The sequence below is a fragment of the Lipotes vexillifer genome, unplaced genomic scaffold (genome assembly GCF_000442215.2).
Source record: "Lipotes vexillifer unplaced genomic scaffold, Lipotes_vexillifer_v1.1 scaffold872, whole genome shotgun sequence".
Classification (NCBI taxonomy): Eukaryota; Metazoa; Chordata; class Mammalia; order Artiodactyla; family Lipotidae; genus Lipotes; species Lipotes vexillifer.
The window spans coordinates 798,404-811,774 of record NW_006790064.1 but is presented as its reverse complement, the minus strand read 5'-3'; the positions used below and the strand labels follow the sequence as shown (position 1 = coordinate 811,774).

Genomic DNA, 13,371 nt, shown 5'->3' with positions numbered 1-13,371 from the left:
GTACCTAGTTCTCAAAATATATTTGATGAGTAAATGAACTACCTAGAGGATTGATTTTTTTGTGTGTGTATAAATGTAGTTAATTGTATATTACATTTATTTAGTTTCCACTGTACCAACTCATTCACTTCTTTCAGTCCCATCTGCTAGTCCTTGCTCTGCAAAAGCCATCATGTGAAAGATATAAAGGGCAAGTAAATTTATTTTATTCTGTCAAGATAAATCAAGTTCATTTAAGGTCTCTTTTTGAAGGAACTAGAAATTGTGTATTCTTTAGAATGGATAAATTCCAAGGTGAAAAGTAGCAAATGATAGACCTCTAAATGGAGCTAATGTATTTATTAATAAATGAGATGTTGCTTATATTTTAGAGAATTTCTTAATTTTAGTTTGGGAGTTCATTTGTTGACTCATAACAATGACCATGATGTAATATTTACTCAGCCCCTGGTGCTATCTGTAAAAACTCAAGATCAGCTATATGAACAAACACATAATTCTACTCTGGGCTCTATAGCACACATTTTAGCAGAGTCAAAGTGAGTTTCTTTCCACTATACATATAAAATATTATCAGGATCCAGATACTAGGCACCAAAATGAGTATGGTTGGCTAGGAACATTTGCCTTTAGGGCTGCCCTTAACCTTGTACTAGATGAGGGAACCATCAATTTATCAGGGTAAAGAAGAGTTGCTTCTCTGCTTGAAATTCTTGCAATTGTTCCTCCTTGTCTCAACCTAACATGCAGAATGTAAAGAATCCCACACTTACATGGGGTTGGTTTCCTTCTCATGCATATATTCCAGAATGCCATGAGTCATCAGGGGTGCTGCCATTGTGATGCAACTATGATGACGCCCATGATACCTTGTGATGAACCATAAATGTTCAAAATGTTTAATCTTAATGTGAAGTAGGTATAAAGTTCATGGCTTGAAAATATTGGAGGAGGTTATTCACTTACTCTGTGAGTAGCTGCATTTATAAGAGTCACTTAGTTCTTCAATGTGATTAATATAATGTAACTATCATAATGTCAAGGTTAATAATAGTTACCATCTATTGTGCACTCACCATATGCTAGGATCTGTGCTGGTGTTTATGTATCTTATTTCATTTAACCTGCTTAACAGCAGGCAGGGATCTTTATTCCTATTTTTAGATGAGGAATCCGAATTTTTCAAATATTAAGTAACTTACTATATGGTGGAATTTGTATATGAAAACCCAACTTGTTTGAATCTAGGCACTCTGTCCCTATGATGCCATGTTATATTCCACACCAATGTAAATTATCACCCTCTAAATTTCCAATTGGAAAAAGACAGAACAATTTCCATTGTAAAGAGCCCCTTTCACTTCAAAGTAAAACACTTTCGATGGCAGATATGCACAACCTGCATTCACCTCAATAAGAAGGAGTAATAATAAAGGGAAGAAGGGGACTAGAACAAAATCAAAGCCTATGAGAGCAGAAAGACGCACCAGTGTAGGCTGACAGCCGGCAAGCTAAACAAAATCTCCATCTTTTGAAATCTGCAGGTAAGACTGTGAATCTCTCTGAATCACAATTGCCTCATTCACCAAAAACGATGACCACGCAGGCCCCTGCTTCACTCTGGAATGGGCAGTGTCATCTTTCTAGTCTGCTTTTCGGCTCTCAGTCACACCTCGACTTCAGGTATTCTTTCCATTTTCACTTTCTGCTGGGAAGGCCACTGAGTGGCCTCTCCATCTTTCCACAGAACTTTCCATGATACACATGGCAAAACTAAACTGCATCCTGGTTTTTCATGGCACCCAATCCTTCTTTTCATCTGATGCAACAGAATTACTTTCCTATGCATCTGGCTCTCACCTCATTGAGCTACTGAGATCAGGTCATCATTTAATCTCCCTCTTTACTACCTCCCTGCATAAAACATAAAACAAGTGGATTACACAAAATATGTTCTCCACAAGTGTCCAATAGGAGAGAAGAAATGATTCATGACTGTTTATTTTATCCTACTAACCATATGGTACTCTTTAGCCTACTTTATTATGACGTGTCATTAAAAAATAAATAGCTTTTAAAAAGTTTCCCAGAATTAGGAAAGATGCACTGTGGCCCACATTCCGAAAAGAGCTGTTTTACTGGAACAGTCACGGAAGAGCTACATATCTTCAGGACAAAGAAACACTGAGAGAACAGTGCTTTTTTCGATTCCTCAAGTCAAGAGAAGTCCAGTTCTGGAGTTGTCTCTACATCAAAGTTAGATTAAGCAGCTTTCTCCCTCTCCCTTCATATTATCTACTTGTCATGATTAAAATGCCTTACTAGCTTCTAAATGGGCCCTAAAAGCTGGGCCTTTTTATCTTGGGATTCCAGAGGCAAAATCTTGGGACCACCTTTCATCCAAATGCCAACATGCTACTTGTAGAGATTATTCCTTTATGTTAAATATTATTCTCTCCCAGAAATTCTCTTTTCAAAGAGAAGTTTAGTCTAAATCCCTTTATCAGAAAGGAAAGAGATTTTGAGTCAGATGAACTTGAAGTTAAATCTATCTGACTTCTGCCATGACCAGCTGGGTAAAGTCCTCCTTGCTTTGTAAAGCTGACATTAGTCCCTCTTGTAAAACAGGGAAAATGATACTTAGCAAGGTTTTTGAATGAGATGGTACTGGTAATATTTTTAGTGTACTGTTCTGCAAAATAAATGATCAATAAATAATGACTTTGACGAGGGTCCTGGGACATATAAAGAAACCAGAAAGGAGGTGGTTGGAAATTCTGGCCACTTAGTAGTGGGTGGGAAAGAGCCCCGGTTGAGATATGGTAAATAAAGCAGCTTCTCATTAGGAGGTGTGCTCTCTAGTCATTTAATGCATTTCATTATCCTTGTTAAAGACATCGGGCTATTGCTAAGTCATTCTTGGTCTTAAAGTACTTTTACATCTTAATATGGAACTTTTCTAATTAATCCCTGTCTGTTGTAATACTAGATCAACCGAAGTATATTCGGAGGGTTTTCAGAAAAACTTCGGGATATTTGAATGTCAGATATCTAGCACCTAAACTCCACTCCTTCCCTTGAACATAGATCTGGTATTTTTTTTCAGCTTGCAGCGAGGGGTTTAATTTTCATTTCCTCCCAGCGGCTCTCTACGGTCCCAGAAGGTGGGGCGCCTGGCATCCGTGTGTGGTTTGGGGGTAGTAACCTCTCCCGGGGCTGCCGCCCGCCTCCACCCACCGCGGCGGCCGTGACGTCACAGGCGATGCCCGGGTCCCCGCCCGGCCTATAAAGCTACAGGTGCGCGCCGCGCCTCCGGAACGTTCGCACATCTTGCGCGCGAGCCGGAGCCCAGGGATCCCGAGGCGAGCTTCAGGGGCTGCCTCCAGCGCCCGAGCCCGGCCGGGCCTGCGAGCACGGCCGCAAGACTCCCCTTGTCCCCGCTCTCCCCACTACCTCCTCCTCCCTGCAGCAGCTCCCGGCCGAGTTGCCCCAGAGACCGCGACGCCGCCGCTCCGAGGGACCAATGAGAGCCCCGCTGCTGCCGCCGGCGCCTGTGGTGCTGTCGCTCTTGCTCTTCGGCTCAGGTGAGAACATCCCGGCTCTGAGCTGCTGCCCAGCGCTTCTCCCACCGCGGGCACCTCTTGAATTCTGCTGCTGCTTCTCCAAAACAACTGTCCCGTGGGAGGTGATCGAGGTCCCTCCCTCCCTATGGTCCCTCCCTTCCTCCTTCCCTGGCTGAAGAGAAAAGTGGGTGGGTGTCTTAGATGTTCCAGGCTAGCAAGAGGGAGCCTGAGAATCCTTGTACTCTTACTTTAGTCCAGCTGAAGGAGAACTTACAGATCCTGTGATCCAAATAAAGATAAAGATAAGATAAAGAAACCGAGGTACACAGAGGTGAAGTGATTTCCGCAGATCTTGGAGAAGAGTGGTTAGGTCTCGGACCGAGGAGTGCTACCTCCTGCCTAAATTCTCCATCTCCTCTGTCAAGTGATTTTGTTTTTACTTTTCTAGAGGGCCTCGCATCGTCCCAGGGAGAAGTTAGAGATATGGGAACGTACGTATATACATATAACTGATTCACTTTGTTACAAAGCAGAAACTAACACACCATTGTAAAGCAATTCTACTCCAATCAAGATGTTAAAAAAAAAAAACAGTACCACTCTGACGCTGTTTTATTGAGACCTAAAAGATAAAGCAGGGGCTTAACTCTGGCCCCCAAATCTTACCTAGTCCCTAGTTTCTACTCTACGTAAGAACAATAATAAGAAACAATGGCAATAAGAATAATTATTATCAACTACTGTTTACATTTGATATACATACTCTTGTTAAAAATGTGAGCACGTGTTAGGAAAATCTGGTATTTATCTCTAGAACCTGTTTATTAAAATGGAACAGGTAACATTCTAGAAACTACAAATGCATTTGGTATGTGCAGTTATGACAATATTTAGATATTACTTCTTAAATAATTATATTACATTAATTTGCCTACTTGGTAGTATTTTTTTGGGAGGGGTGTGGAAATTAATGTAGCCTATCTGTGGAAAAGAAAACAATGAAAGAAGCTCTGCAACTGGCACAACAAACAGCCATTTGTTGGCAAAATGTGAAGTTGCTTTCATAAGTGACTCAATCACAAACAGTAGCACATGTACAATAACTGCTTTGACGATAAACCTGTCTCCTGAATGCAACTGACTGGTGAGAAAAGGCATTCTGCTTTACTTTGTCTTTTCTTCCCTTTTTCTTGCTCCCATAGCCCATTATACTGCTGGATTAGACGTCAATGACACCTACTCTGGGAAAGGGGAACCACTTTCTGGGGACCACACTGCTGATGCATTTGAGGTGACCTCAAGAAGTCAGATGTCCTCGGGAAGTAAGATTTCTCCTGAGAGTGAAATGCCTTCTAGTAGCGAACTGTCCTCGGGGATTGACTCTGACTATGCAGAAGAGTACGATAACGAACCACAAATATCTGGCTACATTGTAGATGATTTAGTCAAAGGTGAGTAGAGGATAAGGTGACAGTATAGCCTATAAGATGTGTGGTTTGGATGAGCAAAGCTGCTTCCAAAGAAAAGCTGCTCCCCAGATCTCCCAGGGGCTTTCTTGCGTGTATGACTGTTGTATAGCCCAGTAGGTAAGCTAGCAACTGAGATGGAAAGAGCTATTTGTTTGCACATGCTATGTGTCTGGAACTCTAACAAACGTTTTATGTCTAGTAAGTCTAATCTTCACAACTCCGTGAAGTAGGAATTGTTATCATTTTACAGATGTGATAACTAAAGCTCAAGAAGGTTAAGCATTCTGCCCCAAATTCCACAGCCAGAATGAATAACTCCTATCTGTTTGGTCCCAGATACTCTGCTACACGACCCCACCCCCACCCCCAATCTTAGAAACAGATTAAACGTCAACCAGTCCTATATACTTAGTATCTCAGCTTTTTTTTTCTCTAGCACACGGTAGGAATTTAATAAAAGTTAGTTCCCTTCATCCCACTCTTAGTATCTCAGCTTTTATAGCCACTCCCCACCACCACTTTTCTCTAAATAACTGCATTTTGACACAAATGAGGGAACAGAAAGAAGTAATGGGAGAGGAACGATTGAATCTTAGCCTTTGTGAATTAGATGTCGAGAAATTGGTAATAATAATAGTAATACCACCTTATGGAAATATTAAAGGACAAATACGCATGGATTTTATATTGCTAAAATCACTATTTAACCCCAAATCTCATTTGTCAGTTAAATAGTAGTGACCTATAATTTTCTTCTCTTTTGCTGTTATCTGAACTTTTAAAAAGAGCATTTGCTTAAAATGAGGGTACCAAAGTAAGAGGTCAGTATTGTTCATTACCCTCATATTACTTTGGAGTTTGAGGGCAGATCATCAATAAATCAGATCTAAATATCCTAGGAGCATCCACTATGGAGGCAGGACTTATGGACTCTTCTTTCCTGATTGTAGTTTCCCTGAATCCTCCCCATCTGTCTAGCTCCCAGAACTGGTGAAGGGATAGCAGGTGACACCATGCGGACAGTGACTGAGTTCAGTGGCAGGTGGGGAAAGCTTTATCGAACACTCCACTTTCCTCCTTTGCTTCAGAATTTCTTTTATTTTTATTTGATTTATTTATTTATTTATTTTATTTTTAAATTTAATTTAATTTTTATTTTATTTATTTATTTTTTGCGGTACGCGGGCCTCTAACTGCTGTGGCCTCTCCCGTTGCGGAGCACAGGCTCCGGACGCGCAGGCTCAGCGGCCATGGCTCACGGGCCCAGCCGCCCCGCGGCATGTGGGATCTTCCCGGAACGGGGAACGAACCCGCGTCCCCTGCATCGGCAGGCGGACTCTCAACCACTGCGCCACCAGGGAAGCCCCAGAATTTGTGCTTTTATAATACATAAGGTGAAGGGGTCCATCTATAAGTCTTATTTTTGCGAGGGATGAGATTAGACCGTTAATACTCTAGAAGCTTTTGTCTTAAAAATGCTTCAGGTTAGCATTTCATAAGGCCAACTGAATTGTTGGTGCTGAAAATGGCTAGTGGATAAAATTGCAATGCGTTGTAAAATAGAGAGAAAATTGATCCATGGGGTTAATGTCTATTGAAGCACTTCAGCATAGTGACCATTTGTCTCTGTCTAAAATTTGTAATATATCTGATGAAGTACATCATATTGATTTGAAGTGCTTCTGTTAGAGGAATTATCCTAATCTGTGGTACTTTTCTTAATCATCAGAGGAAATTTCAATATAAAAATTGCATAGCCACCTATTAAACATTGCTCCTAATTTGACTATTGTTAATGTTGATATAGTAACTGCTAAAATGTTCATAATATTTATTGGTCATTACCTTAATCATAGTGTTCTGTCTTTGATACCCTTCCCTATGTTTCCAGAGTTTTCTATTTAATGGGTACTGCAGAACCATTATGACTAATTTTATTATGACATTATGATATTTTCCTCTTTCCACTGGACTCTGCTAAATACTTGCTCAGATAAACCTATTCAGGAATTAGTATAACAAAATGCACAGATCTAACATGGAAACTCCTTCTTCTTGTATTTAGCATATGGGTATACTATACCCCGCATAACTGTAACACTGAACAAAGGTTTCTGTGGATCTGAAGAGTTAGGATGAATCTATGAAGCAGCAAGTACAAATATTTCTGGTCTGCCCTTTTTCAAATAGATTGATCACAGAACTGAGCCCCCAGAAGGTATCGATTAATTATAATCTGTTGTAATCTGGGAGTTGGAGAAAATTGATTAACTCTAATGTAGAATTCTGTTTTCTTCATTTCAAGTATTACACACTAATTCCCAATTATGATAGTGAGCACAAGACCAATATGAGTAAAGAAAATCATCAGATATACTCGAATCCCACTTTAATCAATGGAACCAAACTTTTTCCAAGAAAAAACATAATATGGTAAGGAAATAATAGGCTTTAACATCCCAGGACTGCCATTTTCTAGCTAAGTGTCCAAGTGCAATTTACTTGTCTTTACTCAACTTCATTTTTCTCATCTGTATCATCTGGATAGTAACAATCCATTCAACTGTGATTTGGGTTTAATTAAATTAATGCTCATTACCAAGAACTTGGTATGTATTAGAAGTGAAAAAATTGTTTAAAATATTTCATGGATTTTCTTAGACATGGAACTCCTACTACTCCTATTATCAATAATAATATTACTGACACAAATAAATTCAAAATATGTTTCTAAGCTAATAAAATAACAAAGGGATTCAGATCTTTAAGTGCCACACAATATGGACATTCTTTTTCTTCAATTATTGTGTATGAGTTGTGTTAAATAATGAGAGAAATATGGCTGCTATCCCTGTGAGCTCTCACTGCTAGGACTTCTTGCTCTCATGTCTCCAAAATGGTATTCCAGGTGAAGAGAGACTGTTATCAATAAATCTTTTTTTTTAGTTGAACAGGTAGTTAAGCCCAAGAAAGACAAAACTGAAAGTGAAAAGACTTCAGATAAACCCAAAATAAAGAAAAAGGGAGGCAAAAATGGAAAAAATAGAAGAAATAGAAAGAAGAAAAATCCATGTGATGCAGAATTCCAAAATTTCTGCATTCATGGAGAATGCAAATTTATAGAGCACCTGGAAACAGTATCATGCCAGTAAGTTTTCCTAAATTATGTAGAATTCTATATTTCTAACACTGTGTCTGAAACCCCTAACTGCAGAAAACCATTTATTTTTTCGATGTATAAACCAGGGGTTTGCAAACTTTTTCTTAAAGAACCAGGTAGGAAATATTTTGGGCTTTGTGGGTCAAGATGAAGTATGTACTCGTATAGCCAAGTAAAATATAGCCATTTGAAAATAGAAAAAACATTCTTGGCTTGCATTCTGTAAAAGACCTGGCAAATGGCCAGATTTAACCCATGGGCGATAGTTTGCTAAACCCTGGTGAAAACCATCATTTTACAATATATATTTACAAAACCTCTTGATAAAAAAGGAACTAAAGGTAGATTTCATATAATGTTGTTCTAGCTTCCTTCCCCCCAAAAGCCGCTAGCACATTAAATGATAGTGGAATGTATTAGCTCCGTAACAAGTCACTGACCTCATCAGTTGGTCATACATGGAGCACAAAGAATGAAAAGGTGTGTCTTGGAATATCACACCCAAACGAATCTCAACTTTTCTTATACTAATAGATCTTTGGCTCAAATGCATTCTGTGTCTCATCATTTTGAAATACAAATAAATGTATGGCATGACTTTTTTTACTGTTAGAATTAATGGTCGTTTATGATCTGGAAAGCAAACATAAAATTTATTGGAATTTTTTCAGTGATTATAATTTTAAAATATGGGTGTTTGCAGATGTCATCAGGATTACTTTGGTGAACGATGTGGGGAAAAGTCCATGAAGATTCACAGCATGGCTGACAGCGATTTATCAAAAATTGCTTTAGCAGCTATAGCTGCTTTTGTCTCCGCCATGAGCTTCACAGCTATTGCTGTTATTATTACACTCCTGTAAGTAAGGCATATCTTAAAAGTCCCTAATAAAATAATGCCAGGTTAATTTTTTTCAGTATTTCTAACACAATGTGGTATCATATTTTAGATGAGTTATTCTATTGGTGGCATATGATCTTTGGTTATATCTTTACACTTCATTGACAACTCATAGAATATGGTCAAATGGATATTACTTGGGCCGCCATTGAAACTTAATACATGAAGCCCTTTTCTTGAACTTAAATTGATAGTTTTGTTTCATGTTATATGGCTACTCATGGTTACTTCCAAATCTCAGAGTGTTGGTGTCGTCTATGACTATATTAAGCTAAAACAAGCCTCCCAAAAGCTAATTAAGACCTGGTTCATAGTAGGTTGTCAGAGATATTGCTTTGGTACTAAAAAATCACAAAGAGCTTCAAACCAGGAGCCAAGAAAATATGTTTTCTGATCCTATTAGCATGCAAAATTCTGAGTTAGGACTTTTATACATGGTGTACTGACATACTTAGAGCTTACGCCTATTATTATCAAGTGCAATATGGGAACTCAATTATTAAAATAAATTCCCTTCATATGGCATGGCATAGGAAGCAGGGACAATTCTATTACTGTCTCATCCCTGCAGTATCTTCCCTGTGCTTGTAATAACAGACCACATACTTCATTGCATGACCAATGAATGTTAGGACTAGACTGTCCCAGGTAGTAGACACTGGTGGGTATGTAAAAATGGCATTGTCTGTCAAACAAAAGTCAGTGAATTAAGGAAGTTGGGGGAGGGTGTGAATGGCTCTATAATGACTCGTGCCTCTACTAGAGCTTAGGGGAAAGCAAGACTCATTATTCTAATTTTAGGTCTTGGTAAATTACTTTAACAGCTGGACTGTGTACATGATCTACTACTCCTGCCATTCAGGAAACAAGGGGTTATCTTCTGCCATTGTTTGCTATTATTTTAAACTCAGATCAGATAATGATAAAATGACACATAGAATACTGTTTAATGATGCACATAAAGTTTTATGTGTGGTTTAAATTTGTTTTGCACACCCTAGAACTTATTTTAGTCTGTTAGTACCTCAAGTAAAATATGCAAATGTATTTAGCAAAGATTCCGTCAGACAAACCATTACTATTTGACATAGAAGGATAGAAGAAGAAATTGCCAGTTAGGGAAGATGTTTTGAAAGAATTATTTAAGCTTGTAATTATTCAAGTTGAGATATTTAATAATCCTTTGGAAAAGTATGGAAAAACTTTGTCATGTTGTCCTTTTCTCTGGTATTCTCCCTGAATTTGAAACACATAGCAAATACTTGCCTAAGACATAGTTGCTGCTTTTTCATAATTGAGCTTGATTTTTTTCCCCAAACATCACAACAAAAGTTCTTAAGATTTTAATAGTAACATTTAGTAGATAAAGACCTACTAAAAATAGAATTGCTTGTACAGCACTAAGACATTTCAGACTATTGAATTTTTTGGTAATAAGTAGTAATAAGTAAAACTAGAGGTATTTATTATATTTAGAAATAAATAAAACTCAATTTGTTTTGTAAGCCTGTTTTTTTTTTTTTTAAAAAAACTAAGCATTCAGATTAATTTGTACAAGCATACAGTCCTTCTCTGGTAAAACTATACTATCTTCATCTCCCAATTGTGCATGGCAATTGTGCTAAGTTGGCGGGGGTGGTGGTGGTGGTGGGATATGGATGTGTTTCATGCCTTCTGAAAGTTTGCTTCTCAAGGCACACTTATTTAAATCTCAGTACTTTGGAAATATGTTTATGTAAAGTCAACACAAAGATCCCCTTGAAAAGAACATTCATGATACTTTTAGCTGGGTTTAGGTTTTGTTTTGGTGGAGTGGTCCATAAGTGTGAAACGGTCTATAACAACTTATGAAAGGAATTCCCTATACTCATGAAACCCCAGTCAATATATAGATGAATAGAACTTTGATAACAGTAGAATATCTTGTTCTCTGAAGGCTTCGAAAACGATACTTCAGGGAATATGAAGGTGCGGCTGAAGAACGAAAGAAACTTCAACAAGAAAATGGAAATGCACATGCCATAGCATAACTAAAGAGAATATTACAGGTTTGAGTTTTAAAAGATATCTTTATATAATATCCTACAATTAAAAAAATATAACATCTATTATATGAAGAAAAATGAGCAAAACATGTTTTTTTAATTATACACTGTGAACATTGGCTACATTAAAGTGTTATTCTTTGATCACGAGCTGGAGTTCAGTACTGAGGATGGGCTATGTCCTTTTGGACTATGTCCTTACTATTATAAGGGATATAAAGATGAGGGAGACACAAATTCTGTTCTCAAACAACTTAGTGTTTGGTAGATAGAAAAAAAGTGTAAGGAATGAGAATACTAGGGGAAGTAAAATATGTCATAAGAAAGGCACCAGTGGAATATGAGGAGTTTCCAGTGAAGGAGAGATAGAATCCAGTGGGAGGCATTTAGGGGGCAGAAAAGGATGTGCATACAGATGGCACTGGAAGTGAGGCTCAAAGAACTGGTGAGATGGGGACAAGCGATTAGAAAGGGAAAGGAAGATAAATAGTGTGATATGGGCTAGATTATTTTAGAAATGTTTGAGAAATGGCCTAGTTCAAATGACACTGGGGAAGATAAGGTTGAACTGATAGGCTGTGCTCACATGGTGAAGAGCCAGCATCCAGGAGCTTGCACTACAAATGGGACGAAGTGGAAACAGCAGGTGGAATACCCTTATACAGAAAAGAAATAGGAGGGCAGAGGGGTTCAGATTTGAGAGGCAGCTTGGTCAGAGTATATACTGTAGTTCTTATTAAATTTTTTTTTGTAAAGAGGGAGAGCTGAGCATGTTGTAGGGAGAAGGTATAGAGAGGAATATTTCATTGATAACTAAAGTGAACAGCTAATGACGCAAACTTCCAGAGGACGAGGGAGGTAAGATCAAGGACACACTTAAAGTCGGTTAGAAGAAGGAACTCCATTCCCTCAGACATTTGGGAAAGACGTCACATCCTTAAGTTATTATTTTCTGCCTTCAGTGGACTTAAGAACTACTTAGATGGTTGTTAAATATGCATATTCCTAAGCCAAATCCTAAATCTACTAAGTCAGTAGTACCATTTTTAATCAACACTCCAGATGCTTGGAGAACCAGTATATTTAGCATTGGTTAAGCACAGGCACTATGTTCTGAGCCTGTTACAGAATTAGCTCAATAAGTCATAAAATAGATAATTATCCATGACAATTCTATACTCAATACTTATTCATCAAAACTTATTAATGAATTGGCTTAATGATCTGAAGCTAAAACGACCAGCATGAATAAGGGTTGATTTCTGGTTATTTAGTGCAATTGAAATTTCTCAAAGGAGGTCCAGAATGACTTTAGGAAAAGGACTTATGATGAGCTGGCACATAGTGGCTGCCTATAACTGGTATCTACTATTATTATGCCCTCGGTACTAATTATCCTAAATTAACTGTATATCATAAATACACTGAACCACTTCATCTTCATTTTTAATTATATCCACTGCATAGATTTGGTTAGGAAAACTATTTCTCATGACTATTGCTTCAGTTTTACTAAGCAGAATTTGATGAAACAGGTTGAGCGTATGCAGTCTTTACCTAAGTAGGCATATAACCAAAGCTGATGTGAAAGAAAGATTCAAGTCAAAGGGATAGTTTGTCTTCGAAAAGCTCTTAGCAGTTTTCACAAGACATCCTAGACAAAAAATTGACAGAACTTCTGATTCCTGATTATTCTCTGACATTTTCTTAAAGGTACGTTGGAATTGAGCTTATCTCTATCTTTGTTTTATTTTCTAACAGAGTATCAGATCCGAGTCACTGCGAAGTCACAAACCTGAGTGATGCATTGGTTCCTCTTTTCAGTGGATCCAGAGAAAACAGAACCTTTCCATTCTGATGGTTTTAAACTTTCAACTGTCACTTTTTAACCCTAAGTCTTATTTCTGTATATAAAGATGCATGGAGATAAAAAGTATTTTTTCAAGTTGTAAATAATTTATTTAATATTTAATGGAAATATATTTATTTTACAGCTCAATAAACTTTTTTAATCAAACAGATTGAGAGTTTGAATATTAGTTTTGACATTGTGAGACTTTAGGGTATTTTTCTCCTAACATTTAAATGATCATTTTAAAAGGAGTTCCTTCCCTTTTTTACAGTTTTGGTGTTCATTTTCAAAACTTACTGCTTTTCTTAGAAAGCACTTTTAGTGGGAAAATTATAAACCAGAATCACTTAGTCCTCCCACAAATGCTAATATCCCAAACTG

At 37.8% G+C, this 13,371-nt stretch overlaps 1 protein-coding gene across 3 annotated transcripts; it reads left to right on the top strand.

The window, feature by feature from the left end:
- Positions 1–958: 958 nt before the first annotated feature.
- AREG (amphiregulin) lies at positions 959–13,160 on the top strand. 3 transcript variants are annotated; one of them, XM_007463208.1, is made up of 7 exons: positions 959–969; positions 3,107–3,584; positions 4,766–5,014; positions 7,979–8,180; positions 8,896–9,051; positions 11,030–11,141; positions 12,900–13,155. In XM_007463208.1, exons 2-6 carry the CDS (start codon positions 3,524–3,526, stop codon positions 11,121–11,123), a joined length of 762 nt encoding a protein of 253 aa, XP_007463270.1. In that variant the 5' UTR covers positions 959–969; positions 3,107–3,523; the 3' UTR covers positions 11,124–11,141; positions 12,900–13,155. The 3 variants fall into 3 exon arrangements, with proteins under 3 accessions (XP_007463270.1, XP_007463268.1, XP_007463269.1); XM_007463207.1 differs by lacking the exon at positions 959–969 and having other exon boundaries at positions 3,486–3,584; positions 11,030–11,147; positions 12,902–13,160; XM_007463206.1 differs by lacking the exons at positions 959–969; positions 11,030–11,141 and having other exon boundaries at positions 3,336–3,584.
- The last annotated feature ends 211 nt before the right edge of the window (positions 13,161–13,371 follow it).

Coding starts and splice junctions, on each gene's coding strand:
- AREG (XM_007463206.1), top strand. CDS start 3,524: ATGAGAGCCCCGCTGCTGCCGCCGGCGCCTGTGGTGCTGTCGCTCTTG. Junction 3,585..4,765: donor GCTCTTGCTCTTCGGCTCAG/GTGAGAACATCC, acceptor TTGCTCCCATAG/CCCATTATACTGCTGGATTA. Junction 5,015..7,978: donor TGTAGATGATTTAGTCAAAG/GTGAGTAGAGGA, acceptor CTTTTTTTTTAG/TTGAACAGGTAGTTAAGCCC.